A 21,456-nucleotide genomic window follows, 5' to 3' on the forward strand; every position below is an offset into this window, starting at 1 on the left:
GGCCCTGCTGCAGATAGAAACAGGCTGTCAATTTGGGAAATTTAAACTTTGCCATTCTGTTCAGTATGGAGTGAAAGATCTGTGTATTTTCTAGAATTTTTATTTGGTTATTTTTCTGGCTTTTAAATGTGTTGCAGTTGCACTGCAAAATGCTATTATATTCTATTCAGCACGAGTGCTGCTAGACTGTGGGAAGCCCTGCCTGAGGAACTTAATATGTGGAGGGGTATTATAGCAATGGGATTTCCAGGGGGCAAGGGGTTAAATCTGTGAGAGCGGTATATCAGTTGGATTTTGGGGGGGGGCACATGTGAAAATCACACATAGCTGCCACTGTTCCTGAAATGGAACTGCCTCCTGTGATGTCAGCCCCAGCAGAATGCACAAGTGATGTCACAAGAGGGTGCTTCTGTAGTCACAGCTAATTTTCACAAAAAACAAAATAGCTTCATTCCTCCATCAATCTCGGTCTAAATACTTCAAATGAGTAGTTTGCACCGCAAAATCCGGGTTCCACCCTTATGTGACATGTTGCCATGATGATATTTCATGTCAAACTGCATGGAATTGATTGCTGTGCCAACACTGAGCAAATAGGGGGGGGGGGGGGGGGGGGACACAATATAAATTACAAATTTGATGTCTTGACTCGAGCTGAGAGGTGTAAGATCAGAAAAATAATTATTTTTGGGGAAAGTACCTGGGAGTCGATTTTTTTTTTTTTTGCTAAATTAACATTGAAACCAATGGGAAAACTATGCAATGGATTTTTTTGAAGCCTTGTTGTAACTCCACCAAATGTTCAACCAACTCCAAAGTTAGGCAAATTTCAAGGTATTTGGTCCAGGATGAGAGCAGAAAAATTTTAAATGCTTGAATTTTGTAAACAATTCCCGGAGGTCTCAAAAAGCCAAGGCAGTTATAATGAAAGTCAATCACCATGCAGCTGGATCCTAGGGGTAAGGTGAGGTAAATGTGAATTTCTGGGTGCCAGGATGATTTTTTTCTAGTCTTGGCAAGGTGAATTACCATAATAAACAAAAAAATAACCTGGGCTGAATTTCAGACGTTTCGTTCCAAAAATTTCCAAACAGCCGATACACGAATACCCTTAAATTCGGCCAGCCGGACCAGGAGGGTACAAGGATTACGGAGTCATCTCACGATTATTAGAAATAAAACCACACAAAGCCGTTTTTTGACAGATGGCATTTATTCTCACCAGGCATCTGACATTAGAATGGCTACAGAATCAGCCGTTTGGGAACAGCTACTAAAAGTCCAGCGGGGGAACGTCCAGGATATGTTGAATGAACAAAAACAACCAAAAGCAGGCCGCTAAACAGAACTTGCTACCTCACTGGAGCAAAGGCTCCATTCATTACAAAGCATTATGCTGCTCGCAACACCATCTTCTTGCCAATTCTGGTCCTCTCGGTTCTGGTGTGAGACTACATTCAAGTTGGTGGTCCCACAGAATTAACATTCAGTCAGGGTTTTCTTTAATACATTGCTTACATACATTAGATATGTACTAGGATAATGCCTACTGTTCCACTGAACATCCAAAAGCCACGGCACACAATCTTGACAAAGAATCCAGTTAAAGAGGGAGACCATTACTGTTCCCTGGAAGGTCCCAAAAGGACCATAATTGGGAGATAGATATCAGTCTAAATAGTTAGGCTTACAGCACAGGCAGAGTTTGAAGGTCCCTCCTAAAAAAACTATATACAGTACGTATGTGCGTGTGTGTGTGTATGTATATATATATATATATACTATACATACACACACACACACACACACACACATACACACACACACACACGCACGCACAGTACATCACTATGGTATCAGGCGGACCTCACCCGTCCAAAACAAGAAGCGCTCTTAGGGTTTTGAAGGTGAGCCCACAATTTATCAGCATAGGATTAAGATGAGGGACTCAGTGGTGGGGTTTGATAAGGGCTTTAAAGGAAGAATTGACCCCAAAATGAAAATGAAGTCATTATCTACTCACCCCCATGCCAATGGAAGGGAGTGTGACGTTTTTTGTGCACAAAACAGTCCTGGAGTTTAACAGCAAAACACCATTGCAGCATTCACATAACAAATTGTGGATGGTGACTTTAAAGTTGCCTTTTCACTTTCAGCTCATGGCTACAGTGAAGAAACACATATTTTCAAATCAACTTGACATCGCGGCGCTTCCGAGACTTGGATTACGTCATTCGAGCAGTATGGAGGGAGCCCTTTTTTCTTCTTTTACTTTTGAAAGCTAGTCATCTTCCACAGAATGTTAATCTCGCTTGCCAGACTATCTCCGTTTCTCGCTGTACCAGTGCAGGAGAGAGTCTGGCTGCTCTTACTCTCACTCTGTTCTAGCAGGAAAAAGGCTCGGTTATCTTTACAACCATCCACCCAAAGTACCAAGCAGGCCTGCTTTATTGCACAATCCAAAACTTCGTCAAAACTTACCATTTTCAACGTGTAGCAACGCTACCTAGCATTGCTGCGGCAGAGAGCGACACACAGGGAGCAGAAAGGGATTTCCCTTCCGCTCCGACTGAAATGGTCGGAGCCAATCTCAGAGCTCAGACCCTGCTCTGGCTGCTTCCAGTCAGTCAGACTAGGAGAATGCTGCCACAGCGTTTTGCTGTGAAACTCCAGGACTGTTTTGTGCATTAATCTGTGAGTAGATAATGACTGAATTTTCATTTTTGGGTGAACTGTGCCTTTAAAGGGTGACAGCCACATGTGGAGAATGAACATAAATTGCTACATACGATGAAACATGGATGAATGTGGATAACTGCAAACACTGGACCTGCATACTGTATATAGAGTTAGGTAGGATTAATTAACCAGAAAAGACTAGTACTCTGCAAGACTTGACAAGTGCTTAAGAGTGAGTTGTGTTACTACTGTAGTGTATTTAAGAGTGAGTTGTGTTACTACTGTAGTGTATTTAAGAGTTAGTTGTGTTACTACTGTAGTGTATTTAAGAGTGAGTTGTGTTACTACTGCAGTGTATCGTGCTCACAAGTACAGTGCAGGACAGTTAAGGACAAGTTTCACAATTTTGGTCGCCGATCTTAAGCAGCTGCTGAAATTGGAGGGGAACACGGAAAAAGCCAGAGAGAGAGAAAGTCAAGGGGAACGGTGATTTGTCTTGTTCATGTAAAGCCACTTTTGTTCTTTTGGGGAAGGGAGCGCGGGGACATTGGTTCTGCTTACAGTGCAGAAAAACAATCCGAGAACTGGGTTGTGAAGACCAGCTACCAACCCGGTATCTCTACCAAAGTTTTCTCCTCTAGCATCTCCCCTCATTCTCTCTTTCCACCAAACGTCTATTTCCCCTCCAAAAAACCACACTGGTACCCTTTTTTCTGGGCAAGTGTATGTCTGTATGCTGGCACAGCACTAAAGGCGGGGACACACCAGAAGCTTCTCTGACACGGAAGCGTTAACTGTGTAGATTGATTACACCGCGTCCTGCAGCGAGAGTTTACGTGGTCTGGTCTATTTTCGACGCGAGCCGCCAGGCATGAAGTCAGTAGTTGTGACGGGCACGGAGTCTGGTCTGAATGGCCAGGCTCCTGCTCAACGCTTCTGTGACGCACTGCATCTGGTGTGTCTCCGGCGTAAATGTAAGCTGACTGTCTGTGAGTGTGTAATAATGACACGTCGTCTGAGTACATGTGCAGGTGTCTGACCTTACTGAGTTATTGTAGTTAATCCGAGGCGCAGACCGAGCAAAAGAAAAGAAAAACAAGACAAGCGTGTCTTCTGCAAAGAGTCATGGATAATATGTAGAATAAGAGTTTGAAAAAAGACTGGTGTTCTAGCTTCTGCTGAGATTTTTTGTCGGGCTCTAGAAGTTAGGGCGTCAAAGTGCAGGGCAGCGGCATTACAGGCTGCTCTTAAGTGTCCTTCCAGCGTAGAGGCCAGCAGGGGGCACTGTGTTCAGTTACTGGCCACCTCGTCTGCATTGTCCGTCTCTAAGGTGCTGTCCAGGCCACCGCGGGCGCGCCAGATCTTCACCGTCCGGTCACTGCAAGACAGGAATATCAAACGGTAAGTAGGGGTGTGCCATATAATATATGTATTATATATATATTATATATATATATATATATATATATATATATATATATATATATATATATATATATATATATATAACGGTAAGTAGGGGTGTGCCATATCGCAGTGTTTCCCAAAGACTGGGTCGGGACCCACAGGCGGGTCGCGGGAGATTTTATTTAGGTCGCCAAATAAAGCTAGCTGATTTCTTTTTTTACTGAGAGGAAATAAAAACAATGAGATAGCCTATTTAATATTTACTCCATCTAATGGATTTATTTGGTCTCCTTTATAAAGTATTTGATGTGTAAAATGTTTTCAATAACGTGCATAAACAAAGTTATGATTTACCGAACATATATCTCTTTGAAATGGCTGGTTTACCTATTCAACACAAAGGTGATGCAGAAATGGCAGTAAAAATGGTCAGGAACGTTCATTTATGCACAAATTCACTCTTCTCATGATTTATAGATAAGGCCTGTTGTGAATTGGGTCGCGATGGTTTGTCATTTTTAAAAAGTAGGTCCCCAGAAAAAAGTTTGGGAAACACTGCATCATATCGTTATTGATATATTGTTAGAATTCACATTCATATCATCAAAAATTCATATTGTGATATCCTGATAATAGCAATATTCCGATGTGATGACATCACACATCACACTGCGTAACGGTGTGACATATGCACAGCAACAAAAAGCATGGCTGAAAGCGGCTCCACGGGGGAGGAGTTAATCCCAAAAAAGGGAGTGGCTTCCGCAGTGTGGAAGTGGTTTGGTAAAAGAGCATGTACAACAAACCACGGTCATATTTAAAGGTAGGTTTGAATATATCAGGGAAACTACAGTACGTTTATGCTGATATACAGTATAAAGCTACAGTATCACTTCATTTGTTGCATTTGTGTGTTCTTGAAATTAATAATAAAATATTTTTCAGTATTTTGTCATAGCATCAAGAATATCGTGTGTGTGTGTGTGTGTGTGTGTGTGTGTGTGTGTGTGTGCGTGCGCATATGCATGGATGTTTGCGTGGGTGCATGCGTGTGTGAGACTCACTCAGAGGCGGTGAACAGGTGGCTGCTGTTGGTAGAGATGCTGTTGATGGGACTCTCGTGACCCTTGACCTCACCCAAGGTCCCCAGGGTGTCCGTGTGCCACAGTTTGAGCACCCCTCCCCTGCAGCCACTCAGCAGGGCCGGGGAGCCGGGGACCACGCCCAGAGCGCACACCCAATCACGGTGAGCGTTGGGCACTTGCTGTTGGAGAAACGATTGAAAATAAAGTATTTAATCACACATGCATAATAATTAGTCAGTCATACCTGTCATAACCCAGGATTCTGCATAAAAAGACACACCAAGCTGACAGTCGGCTGTCGGCTTGTACCGCTAGTATTTGTGGTGTGTCCCGCACCGTTGGCTCTAGTCTGCTTTGACGGCGGATTTTCCCGCTGATTCAACATGTTGAATCGGCGTCGGGTCATTGGTGATAGAAATAGCTCTGATTGGCTGGTCAGGGGTAGAGAAATCACTGAGTGGCTGGTCAGGGGTAGAGAAATCACTGAGTGGCTATTCAGGGGTAGAGAAATCACTCAGAGTGGCTGGTCAGGGGTAGAAAAATCACTCTGAGTGGCTGGTCAGGGGTAGAGAAATCACTCCGAGTGGCTGGTCAGAGGTAGAAAAATCACTCTGAGTGGCTGGTCAGAGGTAGAGAAATCACTCTGATTGGCTGGTCAGGGGTAGAAAAATCACTGAGTGGCTGGTCAGAGGTAGAGAAATCACTCTGATTGGCTGGTCAGGGGTAGAAAAATCACTCTGAGTGGCTGGTCAAGGGTAGAGAAATCGCGTTATTAATCGTTTGACTATAGTTAATCTAATCGCATCTTTGTATCGCATGTTTAAAATGCCATTATTTTGCATTTCAAAGCATTTTTAATTAGATATTAATAATTCTTACCAGTGTGTCATGATTGGGAATCAAATGAATGCAAATAAATGTACTTTGTGATCTTGAATTTTAGATTCATTTTCAATTCAATAGAAGTGCAATGTAGACAGGAGGTAACAATGTCTACAAAATATTATTAGATTATTAGAACCGATAATTCCGGCGGCGGCGCTGTGGAGCAGTTGAAACCCAAAATGACACAGCCGAAGAAGGCTGTGTCTGAGCTAAACTCTTTGGCACTTCCATGTGAATAATGGGTCGGTATTGGAAACTGTGTATTGATAACGTGTATATCGCGTGAAGCCATTGGAGCCGACCTCCCAGTGGTTAGAGGACCCGCGCATCCGAGACTCTGAAGGAAGAATGAGTGATGACGAGTCTCGCGCTAGCTAGCTGGCTGCTAGCTGGCCACTAGCTGCTCCGGTATGCTTAGCTGAATCCAGAAAGCCTCTCTTCTCAGCAGTTTATTTACAATGTCGCCCCCTCTCTGTGAGGAAGCGACTCTCTCAATCCCCTAGAAATTGAGAGTGGCAGCAGAGCCATGTTGTGCTTGGGCATAATGACGCGCTATTGCGTAGTCCATGTTGTGATTACGGATGGCCACTTTGTGTTCGGCAATGCGGGCTTTGAGCGCCAGTTTGGTCTGGCCAACATATACTAGCCAACATGTGTGGTGCTGCAGTTTATGAATGAAGTGATATTGTATTTCTTGCCGGTACATGGATGGACAAAATGTTTGGTGTCAGATGAGTTAGAACAGTGTGTGCAGTGACCACATCTGTAAAAGCCAGAGGGGGGGGGGGGGGGGGGGTAACCACGTAGGCTTGCAGGGAGGGGTCATGGCGCTGTGTGTACCAGTCTGTCTCTGAGTGAATGGGATCTCCTGAAAGCTGGATGACACTGACTTCATGAAGAAATGGGAACAGACGGAGAAAGACAAGACAAACGGTGAAATCATTGCATTGGAAACCAAAATCAAAGCACAAGCTGACACAGAAACATTGAACACAATCACCAATAAAATCACAGCTTCAATCAAATCCTTCCAGAAAGAACTACACAATTATAAGCTAAAGAAATATGAAAGAGACATTAAGGATTATGCTGACGGGACCGTCTGATTGGAAAAATGAGAGGAGACAACGCCCGAAGAAGCCCCACCCTCCATGTTGCCCCAGGACCAACAGGCTGACACTCTCCACCTCTGCCAGCGAATGGGATTCCTCGCAGACGAGTGACGTAGACAGCCAGCACAGCAGCTTTCCTTTTTTGGGCAACGCCAGCGGCAGACCACCCCGAGGCAAGCCGCGACAAGGCAAACGAGGAGGGGCACGAAGGGGAAGAGGAGGAGGGGGGCTTATGTTTCCCCAAGAACCTCTGCGTCGCTCCGAAAGCAACCAGAAGACACAGTAATTAACATCTCCGGTCTAAACCTCAGCCATGATGAAACTGCTGTATTCTGTCCTACTAACACTGTTGACCAATTCAAATTAAAAGTGGACACATTCAAATTCTTCCATGTGTTATCTAATGGTGATGTCATCCTAAGAAATTCGAACACTGATGACATAAGAGAAGCTACACCATCCAGAAAAAAGTCACGTTTTTTTCCCCATGCCAATCTAAATCCCTCTATCATCACTTATAGTCATTTGGTAGAAGATGATCTGGCAAAAATCTGTAAAAATTGAACCTTTCAAATGATGAATTAGAGTGTCTAAATAAATTGGAGAAAAGAAAGGACATTGTTATTCGCTCTGCTGATGAGATGGTTCTATAGTCATTTTAAGTCTTGAACAATATGATGAGAGCATCAAGTCCCAGCTCACAGACCTTGACTGCTGCACCCACAGTATATATATATATATATATATATATATATATATATATATATATATATATATATATATATATATATATATATATATATATACCCCCTTAAGTTCTAACCCTGTGAATGAACACAAAGCCCAAATTGATCAGGTCCTGGAGTCAGCATTCTCCAGAGGCTGGATTACTGAAAAAGACAAATAATTTCTGTCATTTGTTCTGTGTTTTATTGGCTCCCCAAGATCCATAAATCCTTGGTTAATCCGCCCCTTCGACCTATAGTATCCAGCATCGGCTGTCTTACAGAACCCCTTTCACAGTACCTGGACTTTTTCTTAAAGAAATGTGTCCCCAAACTTCCCTCCTACTTAGGAGATACAATGGATGTGTTGACACTGTTAGATTCCTTTAACAGTGACGACAAAGATTTTGCTCTTGTAACATGTGACGTTCAAAGCCTTTACACCTGCATCCCTCATGATGCAGGCATGGAAGCACTGTTACATTATTTGGAAACTCGCCCTACTGAGGTGCTACCACCCAATGATTTTTTGCTAACCCTCACAGAAATAGTCCTGTCCAAAATGTATTTCCAGTATGCAGGCTCCTATTTTCTGCAGAGACGAGGGGTTAGCATGGGAAGCTCTTTTGCACCGTCGTATGCTTGTCTTGTCATGGGGTTTGGGGAAAATAAATTGATTCACAACTCAGCTAACAACCAATTCTCTCCAAGATCACACTATGGAAAAGGTACATTGATGACATTCTGTTTATTTGGACTGGTACCACTGATGAACTCAATAATTTTCTGGATTATATCAATTCCACCACACACCACCTACGGTTTACAGTGGAACACTCCATGGACAAAATACACTTTTTAGACTTAACCATTTATAAAAACGGACAGAGGTTTAGAGAGCACCATCTTCCGGAAACCTCTCAGCAGAAACACGTTACTGAGAGCCGACAGCCATCATCCGAGGCAACTCATTAATTCCCACAGGTCAATTCCTGAGACTAAAAAGGAACTGCAGCACCGAGGAGTTTACGCACAAAGCAGTAGAAATGACAGAACGCTTCCTGAACAGAGGCTATCCCGAGACGGACATCAAAACAGCCTATCAATCCAATCCAATCCAACTTTATTTATAAAGCGCCTTAACAGCCACAGGGGCACAAAGTGCTGTACAGAACAGAAATAAGCAGCACAATAAAATAGATAAAAATACGTAGAATAACTAAAAAGGAATAAAAATAGAAAAAACATAGGCAACATTAAAACAATAAAACAATAAAAGAGATAAGAATATGTAAAAACAAAAGAAACAGCACAAAAATCAGTAAAAACTATAAAACAACAATAAATCAATAAAACAATAAAATCATAAAATCAACATCCTACATGGTGTCGAAAGCCAGGGAGAAAAGGTGCGTTTTAAGGAGGCTTTTAAAGTGCGACAGTGATCTGCAGCGGCAGCTCATTCCACAGTTTAGGGGCGACTACGCCGAAAGCACGGTCCCCCCTGAGCTTACGCCTAGTTTTAGGCACTGTTAGGAGCAGCTGGTCAGCTGACCTGAGAGAGCGGGAAGGTGCATAGAAGTGCAACAGCTCAGAGAGGTAGGGTGGGGCAAGGTCGTTAAGGGCTTTAAAAGCAAATAAAATAATTAAAAAATTTATCCTAAAATGCACAGAGGGCTGTGCGCACTCCTAGAGCCCGCCTTCTTGAAAAATCCATGCCGCACCACGTCTCTTTTTTGCAACCGAGTTCTCCCCTATCGGTGGAGAAATAAAAAACATAATAAAAAAAGACTGGCATGTTCTACAAAACGACCCCACCATGAAACCTTTGTGTGTTGAACCCCCTCACATTGCTTTCAGTAGATCCCGTTCACTCAGAGACAGACTGGTACACAGCGCCATGACCCCTCCCTGCAAGTTACCCCCCCCCCCCCCCCTCTCTGGCTTTTACAGATGTGGTCACTGCACAGACTGTTCTAACTCATCTGACACCAAACATTTTGTCCATCCATGTACCGGCAAGAAATACAATATCACTTCATTCATAAACTGCAGCACCACACATGTTGTGTACATTCTCAAATGTCCATGTGGGCTAGTATATGTTGGCCAGACCAAACTGGCGCTCAAAGCCCGCATTGCCGAACACAAAGCGGCCATCCGTAATCACAACATGGACTACGCAATAGCGCGTCATTATGCCCAAGCACAACATGGCTCTGCTGCCACTCTCAATTTCTAGGGGATTGAGAGAGTCGCTTCCTCACAGAGAGGGGGCGACATTGTAAACAAACTGCTGAGAAGAGAGGCTTTCTGGATTCACAGTCTCAAGAGTTTGATGTATAATATATGCATGTCGTGTTAAAGTTGTGTGAACTGTCGCCGTTTTAAAATGTAAACAGAGTCAAGCCAGCTAGAGTAGACACTCACGCCTCGCGCCACTTGGGCTCCATAGGTAGGGTTCCATTGCCGTTGCCACCCAGTGACACGGTTTGTTTACCAAAATGCTGCTCGGCTGATATCCCTCGTATGTATATGTATATATATATATATATATATATATATATATATATATATATATATATACAGTATATTACTATATCGTATATGTGTGTGTGTGTGTGTGTGTGTGTGTGTGTGTGACTATATCATATATGTGTGTGTGTATGTGTGTGTGTGTGTGTGTGTGTGTGTGTGTGTGTGTGTGTGTGTGTGTGTGTGTGTGTATAGGACGAATCAGCGTGACGTCACTGCCACCCAAAAATGCGTAACCTTACCGCACAGCAAACTAGTATGAGTTGTGCCAAACAAATGTTAATATCTCAAAAACTATACATCACATCGCTTATATTTTGACATTCTGAGTGAGAGCAGAAGTAGCTCAAGAGTTTGATGTATAATATATGTATGTCATGTTAAAGTTGTGTGAACTGTCGCAGTTTTTAAATTGTAAACACGGTCAGCCGGCTAGAGTCAGACGCTCAAACTCAGGCTCCATAGGGTTCCATTGCCGTTGCCACCCAGTGATGCGGTTTGTTTACCAAAATGCTGCTCGGCTGCATTTTGGACAGTACTGCACAGTTATTTACATGTATAAATAAGCTACATGTATACAATCAGGTTAGGTATTGCACAGTTATTTACCATTCATTGTGAAGGAGACTTTGCATCAAATATTGACCAGATATTTCTCAGTAATTGTGTGTGTGTGTGTGTGTGTGCATGCGTGCGTGCGTGCGTGCGCACGAGAGGGTGAGCCGAGTTTCCTGGGTTTCAGAAGGAAGCCCAATTCCAAGATGGACACGCGCTCTGCTGGTTTTGGGGTCTGGTCGGACTGGCCTGATCTCAACGACCTCTGTGTAAGAACTGGAGTCTCCCTGAACTGGGTAAAACCTGACTCGGATACTGTATTAGCATCTGAGGATATTATAACTGACTGTCTGACCTCAGTAAGGGCTACTCTTATTGACACTCAACAACATCTAGCACCAGCTAGTACACGAAGGTCCCTCGTAAGTTTACAACAACAGAGACAACAACAACATTGGACTGGTTTAAAATTACAGGGAAAGCTTGCTTGCGTTGCCTCCCTGCTGTACATCATAATGTTTCACACGCAATACTTAAGAACCATGCAGTTGATGATGAGGACATTTTTACAGTTAAAGCCAGATTACAAGTCCTTCCGACCAGGCTCAATCTCTCTCTCTGGTATCCTAACACCTTTTCTCCTCATTGTCTACACCATGACCATAATCCAGTCATTGACTCCATGTCTCATATTCTGAATGGTTGCTTTGTATATAAGGGAATGAATATTGCAAGACATGACAGAATTGTTGACCTGTTAGTTAAAGACATAAGGTCATATGTTCCATCCTCTGCTGAAATCTATAAACACTCCCGTGTTTCAACTGCCATGTTCAAACTGTGTAATACTGAATATGACATATTTTCAAATGTGACAGCTAATACACCTGATGTTGTTGTCGTCGATGAGGACAGCAGAGAGGCCACCATTTTGGAAGTGGGGTGTGCTTTTGATTCCAGTCTGGAAGAAGCTTTTATCACCAAGGTTTTGAAATACCAACTGCTCAAGGATGCCATTATACAGCTTGGGTATAATTGTAAATTGCTTGTTTTCATATTTGGAAGCCTTGGTAATGTCCATAGGCTGGCCGTTAAGTGGCCTGCAGAGGGCAGGACTGCCCAGACAGAGAGCCAAGGCTCTGGCCAAATTCTGCTCTATTTCTGCAATAATTGGCAGTCGCCACATTTGGAGGAGGCGCTGTTTCCTAGATACATCTGTCACTATGAGATTTCCCATTGTTTGTGCATCTATTATTGTTTGTGTTCAAGGATTTTTTGTCTAAATGTGAACACAAATAAAGGTATTAAAATGTGTGTGGGGGGAAGGGGGGGGTTCAGTTGTTTGACCGTAAACATATAGTAGCAATTTTGTGTGTGTGGTGTGCACTGCGTACATGGGAGAGGGGAGGTTATATACACAGGGCCAGGGGTAGTGCTACAGGTTACACTTACTGCACATTGAGTGTTCAAGCTCGCAAGGTGTTCAAAGTGATCAGAGTGAAGTCAAGTGATTTCAGTGTTTGCAAAAGTGTTCATGTGAAAGATTTTAAGTGTTGATCAGAGTGATGGCCTGTGAGTAGAAACTGTTTTTGTGTCTGTTAGTTTTGGCGTACAGTGCTCTGTAGCGTCTGCCAGAGGGGAGGAGTTGGAAGAGAGGCAGGTCGGGTGTGGCTTCTCCTCATTTTTCACCTCCGCCTCTTCCTTTCAACAAAACACCAGGCAAGGGCTGACATACGCCAGTGTCATTTAGGACTTTTTATCAGACATATTCTCAATTGGAAGCAGCTACGTACAATATATTACGAAACTGTTTAAGTGAGCGAAATGGTAGGCAAATGCTACTTTCTACATTTCTACATTTCTCTTAATGTTTCATGAATCACGTCTCATACAGGTGCAGAACAGTTACCGTGTTTGTGGTGTGTTCAAATTGTGTTCAATCTTTTTGGCCCCGACACAGGAGACGTGAGGTGACAACACAGCAGACGTGAGGTGACTCGACACAGGAGACGTGAGGTGACAACACAGGAGACGTGAGGTGACTCAACACAGGAGACGTGAGGTGACTCAACACAGGAGACGTGAGGTGACTCGACACAGGAGACGTGAGGTGACTCAACACAGGAGACGTGAGGTGACTCGACACAGGAGACGTGAGGTGACTCGACACAGGAGACGTGAGGTGACTCAACACAGGAGACGTGAGGTGACTCAACACAGGAGACGTGAGGTGACTCAACACAGGAGACGTGAGGTGACTCAACACAGGAGACGTGAGGTGACTCAACACAGGAGACGTGAGGTGACTCAACACAGGAGACGTGAGGTGACTCAACACAGGAGACGTGAGGTGACTCAACACAGGAGACGTGAGGTGACTCGACACAGGAGACGTGAGGTGACTCGACACAGGAGACGTGAGGTGACTCAACACAGGAGACGTGAGGTGACTCAACACAGGAGACGTGAGGTGACTCAACACAGGAGACGTGAGGTGACTCAACACAGGAGACGTGAGGTGACTCAACACAGGAGACGTGAGGTGACTCAACACAGCAGACGTGAGGTGACTCAACACAGGAGACATGAGGTGACTCAACACAGGAGACGTGAGGTGACTCAACACAGGAGACGTGAGGTGACTCAACACAGGAGACGTGAGGTGACTCAACACAGGAGACGTGAGGTGACTCAACACAGGAGACGTGAGGTGACTCGACACAGGAGACGTGAGGTGACTCAACACAGGAGACATGAGGTGACTCAACACAGGAGACGTGAGGTGACTCGACACAGGAGACGTGAGGTGACGTATCGGTCGGCATCTAGTTGCCACTAGTCCTTTCAAGTGTTTTTAGTGCGTCAGCCCCCAGCAACCAAACTGCTAGCTAAATGTAGCCTACTGCTGTAATCTATTTCCTCAATACAGTACTTATTTAGTATATGACTCAATATTTCAACAGCGGTCTTCCTCAGGGATGCATTGTGTTCAAAGCAGTCTTGTAAAGCTCCAGTACAGTACCAGTCCAGTACAGTCCAGTACAGTACCTACCTGCAGCAGGTCTTTGCGGTCCAGGTCCCACTTCTTGATGCCGTTGTCCCGGGAGCCGCTGAACAAGATGTCCCCCTGGACCACCAGAGACTCGATGCCATCGTAATGCGGCGGCTCAAAGTTGTGCGTGGGGCTGATGCTGCCCAGAGAGCCTTCAGTCACATCAAACAGCTGCAACAGAAAAACACACGAGGTGTTAACGGTGCTCCAGGTAGGATTTTCTATAGAGGTGTTTGTAGTTCTTTTTTGTATTTTTTTTTTCTCCTGGATTTTTCTCCTATTTTCTCCCGAATTGTACTTGACCAAACCCCCTTGCTAGTCCAGGTCATTGCTCCACCCCCTCTGCCAATCTGGGGAGAGTTGTAGACTAGCACATGCTTCCTCCGATACATGTGCAGTTGCCAGCCGCTTTTTTTCACCTGACACCTGACAGCGAGAACTTTCGCCGGCAGGACATAGCGCGTGGGAGGATCATGCTATGGCCCCCAGTTCCCCTCGCCCTGAACAGGTGCCTTGACCGACCAGAGGAGGCGCTAGTGCAGCGACCAGGACTCATGCCACACCGGCTTCCCACCCGCAGACACAGCCAATTGTGGCTGTAGGAACGTCTGATCAAGCCGGAACTGGAGTACTGCTACCGGGAATTTAGTCTCAACACCAGACCCATGAGAGTTCTTACGCTGATACACTACGTTACTGCATGCTGCAGAGCTCTCTCTGGGTCTGATACACTATGTTACTGCATGCTGCAGAGCTCTCTCTGGGTCTGATACACTATGTTACTGCATGCTGCAGAGCTCTCTCTGGGTCTGATACACTACGTTACTGCATGCTGCAGAGCTCTCTCTGGGTCTGGGACACTTTCCCTCAGCCGGCTGGTTATGGGAGGGAACCATTCGCTTGGCCAGTGATATGCCAGTGGTGGATTCAGTCTTCCCCAATCAGTAACGACTTTGCGATCAGACGACACGGGAGGCGCAGCCCATTTTTCGAACCGCTCTGTCATCGGTGCTACGACCTGTCACTCATTCAATTTCAAACCGCCTTCAAAAACCAGCAGTGGCTGTGAAGTGGTACAGACTCACTTATGTAGTATGCGGAGCGCAGCGATTCAACTTAATATTTGAGACTGGGAGAGACTACCGGGAATTGAACCCGGGTCTCCGCGGAGGTAAGAGGTTTTGTAGTTCAGTTCTGCCACAAAATGTCCTAACTGCTGCTGGCGCAATCATGGTCCAGAGGAAAACTAGCTACTGTACACAAATAATGTCTAAATACTTTAGCAACTGGAAAATAAAGAAAGAAAGAAAATAAAGACATTGCAAAATGGTCCTGGTGTGGGTGTAGCGTAGGTCAATTCAGTAATGTTCAAAGTAAACAACCATAGTCTGATAAGGTAGTACACATTTGTTTCCAAATTTAAGAAACTGGCTTGTCTTTAGCCCTAGTTTAGTCTAGCTTGAAAAGTCACATCTGTGAACCCATGTTTGTCATTGTTAGCTAGCTATAGCCAGCAGACTACTTTAGCAAATAAACTGATGTAAATTTGAACACGCAACTACAAGCCAATACCAAAGTGAGCTTCTACTAGATAGTGTGAAAATTAGATGTGCTAATAAGACAGTTGATTAGCTGACCAAATACTAGGGCTGTCCTCGAATAATTTTTTTCAAATTTGAATATTCTATTGAGGTTTTCCACGAATATTCGAATGTCTGCTGTGATGTCATTTTTTTATTTTGATAATCCTCCAAAAATTTAATAAAGTGATTCAGCGGAATACATATGAGTATTTTTGTTAAATAATTTATTTTATGAATATAATTGCAGTAAAAATTTCAGGCTAATTACTAATTGCACTACTAGACAGTGACTTAAGTGTTGCATTACCGCCACCTACTGGATTGTTCAATTATGTATTATTCAATGGATTAATTCCATATCCATGAATGAATCGGCCTGTGGGACATGAGGGGTGATTAGTTGGGGTTAGGGTTCATTCTAGCAAAAAATAAAAATAAAAATATTTATCTTTAATTTGAATGTTAGCATTATGAACGAATATCCGAATATTCAACGACAGCTCTACCAAATACTATGGTAAGCTAGCTAACAAGCTGACCAAATCAATCAGATGTACTGTATCAGCGGCGAAATAAAAAACCCCACTCAAAAACAGCACAGAAATGTACCATGTTGACAATATAAACCTTTGTTGAGAAATTTTGTTCATAGGTTTAAGATTAGCTTCAAAACTACTGTTGCCCAAGAGCTGAGGACCTGCAATAGGGCTGCCAGAGGGTGTGCTGCTCTCCATTTATGCATAATGGAACTTCACTAGTCATTGCACTGTACTCAATGGATTGCTTTTATTTATTCATCTTTTATTTTAGCCATGTACCATATTGTCATACCAAAATATTTATATGCCTGCCTTCTTAGCCAGACACATGAAAAAGATATGTCAATCTTAGTGCAAGTGACCTGAAAACAGATTCATCAGTGGACACGCACCTTGATGTAGTGGTCCTTGGACCCGGTGATCACCAGGTCTTGATTGTTTCCTGTCTGGTCCACAGTCAGACACATGACTGGGCTAAGGTGACCGGTGAGTTTCCCTGTGGATGCAAACCTGACAAGGAGACAAATGTAAAGCAAGAGTCAATACTGTAAGTCAACTCCCATGTCTCTGAGTTGGTCTGCTACAACCAGAGGAGAAATCAGGTCAAAACCTAAGGACGTTGGACCCTATCTTGGTACAGGCGATATCCCCTATTTGCGCTTGCGCACCTGTTTGTAAAAGTGATATGATTGTCTGGGTAGACGTGACCTCCCTGTTTTCTAAGTTAAAACAGCCCCGAAATATGGTGGGGATGCAATTATCGGCGGGGATGCGGAAATGTTCATGGCACCTGCCGCAGTCGCCAATTAGAGCTGTGCTAAATCATCTCCGCCCCAAAATGCCAGCGCAAATGGGATTTGGGCGGTCTTAAATACCAGAATTATTCACAGGTGTGGCCAGGCAATGCGTTACATCAATGAGACCAATCAGACTCCCGTCTCGCAATCACTGTTTGCACGAGGCATGCAATATGCTGTAATTATCTCCATGCGTAATAGAGTGGACTCACTCATGCCGAGGACAGAGAGAGATGGAGAGAGCTTATTGACAGATCGTCTGTGGTACAAACGACCCTCCGGGTTATGGAATAGGTGAAGGTGAATAGCCTATGTCCATTGTCCAACAGGTTTTCTCAATTAATTTCCCTCTTTGCGATGTGATAAAAGTTTCTCAGTGAGTTATAGTTGCCTGAATGATCTGCTAATACCCAATTTTAGCAGCAGTATTTGATGTCTCGTGGCAAGGCTGTGCATAATGACATATCCAAAATGAATTTTACTCTGCACTGCGCAGCACACAGATTATGGTGCCCTCAAGCGCAGCGGGGTATTTAGCATGTAAGAGCATGCTTTTAAAAGCTCTTAGCGCAAAGTAATTGCGCGCTGCTGACGATAGGATAATGCCATCTATCGCCACATCTTTGCACTGAAACACCTGGTTTGGCATGTGGCACGCCTATGCCCTGTAGGGGCATGTGGCATGTGTGTGGCATGTGGCACGCCTATGCCCAGTACAATTATAACAGGCATGTGCTTGTGCACCGCTCTTAATGCAAATCGCACACGGTGCACAAGCACATGCCTGTTAAATGAGCGCAAACGCTAAATTACCGCTTGTGCGATGATAGGGCCCATAGAGTGGTGGCCCTTAAAGCTCAGTGAGTAGAGTATGTCACCAACTCATTATGGGGTTAAAAACTAATCTACTGTATGCTAAAAAATAAATTAACTCATTGCACTGTAAGGCACTTGGGATAAACGTGTCCACCAAATGGTATATGCTAAATTATGTTGATATCTATAGACATATAAGTACATTAAGGTAAAAATGGAGGGAATGACAAATGAATACAAAGCATTCAATCAGAATGCAAGTGAGGCATTGTTCTTGCCAAGCATGTTGATTTCAAGTGATTTGAATGCTTCTTCATACTATTACTTCTCCAGAACAACAAAGATACAGTTTATCAAACTAATACGCCTATTTGGCAATGATGGATGACAGCTTTGGATTAGATACCTGCCTCCTGCCAGGTTTTCAACTTGGATGGGATCCTAAGCAGATGGAAATTAGGCTTTGAATGATAAGTCACTAGGCATCTCGCGTGCTACGCGCACTCGATTCCTAGACTCACCTGCTACGAGGGATCGCCTGCCCTGCAGCTCACATTTGCAGCTCGGCCGCTGCGCAGCCTTGCCCACAGCTCGGCTGCTGTGTGGCCTTGTCTGCCCTATTGGTGCACGCACAATCCCTCCCTCTCTCTTTCTCCCTCTCCTCCTCTCCCTCAGTCTCTCTCCCTCTCCACCTCTCCCTTAGTCTCTCTCCCTCTCCTCCTCTCCCTCAGTCTCTCTCCCTCCTCCTCTCCCTCAGTCTCTCTCCCTCTCCCTCAGTCTCTCTCGTGAGCCTCCTCATTCTCTCTTGTGAGCCTCAGACTGATGACATCACTGATGTCATCAGTGTGTGTGTCTGTCTCTTGTGTGTGTGTGTGTGTGTGTGTGTGTGTGTGTGTGTGTGTGTGTGTGTGTGTGTGTGTGTGTGTGTGTGTGTGTGTGTGTGTGTCAGGGGCGTATATATGGGTGGGCCTGGGTAGGCACAGGCCCACCCACTTCTTGCCCTGGTTTTTTTTTTTTTTTTAATTGGTTGTTTTCTAGAGGCAAACTTGCTGCTGCCTTGCTAGCTAATGGTTTTGTAGCTTAAAAACGCAGGGCACATCATCTCCAGAGTCTAATGCATGACAACTTCATGACACCTAGGAATTTTGCGCGCTTTGCGCGCAAAATTTCGTCATGCAATTGCCCCACCAATTTTATCCAGGCCCACCCAATTTTATCCAGGCCCACCCATAATTGAATTTCTGCCTACGCCCCTGGTGTGTGTGTGTGTGTGTGTGTGTGTGTGTCTCAGTGTGGGCGGAGTCAGGGCTCTGTGACTGGCCATCTGGCAATTCTGGCAAATGCCAGAAGCGGCCGCTCTGGGCTGGTCTGACCGCACGTTTATTTATCCCCTCAATGCATCCGAAGTACGCTGTGAGTCAGGTCAGCCCAAAACACAGTGGGAAGAGAGATGGGCCGGCCCATTTTTACAGGTGAGTTCTGTCAAGTAGTCATCATGGATATTGCATGGTCTGAGAGGCGGAGACACCGCCCACCCCCCCTTTTCCAAAAGTGGACTTGGGCTGCTCCATGCAGCGTGCTCCTCCATGTCAAAATGTCAATGTATGACAATGGAGGAGTTAAAGGAAAGTAAAAATATTGTTCATTTTAAGAGAAAGTTGAAACACTTTATACTGGAGAAATATAGAACTGATGGTTAACTGTCTTTCGATGATACGATGTATAGTTCAAATGCTAAAAATGTATATATGACGTATAGATCAAATGCTTAAAAAAGAAAAGAAAAAAAAAAAAGAAAAAAAAATTGCTTGCTGTTTTTGTTAATTTGTTCGTCTGTTTTTTTGTAATTAGACCATATGGAAAGTTTGTAATTTATAAGATGAACTGGGTTAGGGCATTTACAAGCTTATAGCTTCAGCCCTAACCTTTTCGGCCAGCATCGTATGTTTGTTTTGTTTCGCATGTTTGTTTGTTTTTTGTGATGTGGCGCGAAATAAACTTTATTCATTCATTCATTCATTCAATTACATCACTCAACGCGGCCGCGGGGGAATAGATACTATACTAACTAGGGGTGTCACGGTACACAAAAGTCACGGTTCGGTACGTACCTCGGTTTTGGGGTCACGGTTCGGTACGAAAACGGGGAAAAAAAGCAACAAATCCCAAATTCTGTTTTTTTCCCTTTGAATATGTCTGAATTCTGCTTTTTACGCTATTTTTACCATCAGAAATAGTGTCTAATATGTGGGAATGAATAAATGTCCACTATTTAATAAGATCTAGGCAATCCACACAAAAAGGTTTTACTCTAGAGCAGTGATTTTCAAAGTGTGGGGTGCGCCTCCCTCTCAGATGTCTGTATTCCAGCTGTTTGACAGGGCAAAGGCATTTCCCCCCACTTTAAATCTTTATTGTACACAAGTTTGTAAACAGAGCGCATGTGTGGAATAGCCTAATACTCCCACCAACCCCTCCCCCTGTTGTATTTGTTTTATGTAGCATTTGCGTTTGATGTAAGCACTAATTTGGAATCCTATCTAAAAGCGGCCACTAGGCAGCAGTATTTCTTTAGTCAACGTCAAAATACCTACATGTTAAGTAGAAGAAGAATAGAACGGCAGAAGAAGAAACACTTCTAAACCCTGTTGAAAGAGATACCCCCACTGTCTGACAGACAACGGGGTGGGTTTCACTTTCCCAGTAAGTACGGGAAAGAACCCTGTCAGCGCCTTAACGTTATTGGATGTGAGTTTTGTTTAGCATAATATGATTACGTTCGGTCATCTAATGGATTATTGGAACAGGACAAGGAGTCATCCCCTCTTCCTTGCTTGTCTGCATCCGCAGATGTCTGGTTGAGTCTGCTTGACCGCATCACTCATCCCACGCGATGTAAGTTGCTTGTTTACAAGTTAACAGCTTTGTCAGTGTTATGTAACATTTAGCCGCAACGCGCAACTATAAAGGACTTTGTCACGGCTACGTAACGTTACATTGGCAAGCTTACCTCGTTGGCTTGATGTTGACAGAATTTGCAAAACAGCTTATCGCCACAAAACGTCCCATTCTGTGAACGCGGATTTCTATGGCCCTTGTGTTGTTTTGGTGTGTCTTCTTCTGTGGCGTTTAATTCAATTAAATTCAATGCCGTTCAAACAGCGTTTAGGTGCTTCTGGATTTGACGTATTCGTCGTGACGTACCGTGAGGCTCGTACCGTAAACTCACGGGACGAATACATGTACCGTGACACCCCTAATACTAACTATATCTCAACAAAATCATGAACGTAAACAAAGCAAAAGGTGGCGCGGAAAAGAAAAGAAACAAAAAACTTGAAGAGTCTTGAAGTCAATGCAGAAAAATGTTGCATGTGTGTTTTTGGCTGCTGTACTATGAGTGATTGAATGTGTTTGTGTAGAAGTGTTCTTAGAGACTATTATTGCTGCCTTGTTATGGTGCGGTGCCTCATGCCTGCAGTTGTTAGCGGGCCATGGCCAGTGGTGTGAACTGTGAAAGCTGTGTTGATTAACGTGGTCTCAGGAAAACAAAGCTCCTTCATGCTATATGGCCTATAACACAAGAGAATAGATTGTAGTATGCTGTCCTCTGCTGCATTAAACGTCACTCTGGTGTTTTTTTCTCCACTCCAGCCAGGTCAAAATGCAAAGAAAAATATCATCCT

The 21,456-nt window shown here is 44.0% G+C and overlaps 1 protein-coding gene across 2 annotated transcripts in view; it reads right to left on the reverse strand.

Annotated features, from left to right (window-relative positions):
• Positions 1–1,213: 1,213 nt before the first annotated feature.
• Positions 1,214–21,456, reverse strand: part of LOC310800349 (kinesin-like protein KIF21A) — a 102,069-nt gene continuing 81,826 nt past the window's right edge. For both annotated transcript variants that reach the window (XM_083662948.1, XM_083662949.1), the window contains 4 exons: positions 16,550–16,667; positions 14,036–14,206; positions 5,151–5,350; positions 1,214–4,057 (listed from right to left, as the gene is read on the reverse strand). In XM_083662948.1, the coding sequence (XP_083519074.1) occupies positions 3,970–4,057; positions 5,151–5,350; positions 14,036–14,206; positions 16,550–16,667 (577 nt within the window). In that variant the 3' untranslated portion in view covers positions 1,214–3,969. The remainder of the gene's footprint in view (positions 4,058–5,150; positions 5,351–14,035; positions 14,207–16,549; positions 16,668–21,456) is intronic.

This window comes from Poromitra crassiceps (genome assembly GCF_964638095.1).
Source record: "Poromitra crassiceps genome assembly, chromosome: 30".
Classification (NCBI taxonomy): Eukaryota; Metazoa; Chordata; class Actinopteri; order Beryciformes; family Melamphaidae; genus Poromitra; species Poromitra crassiceps.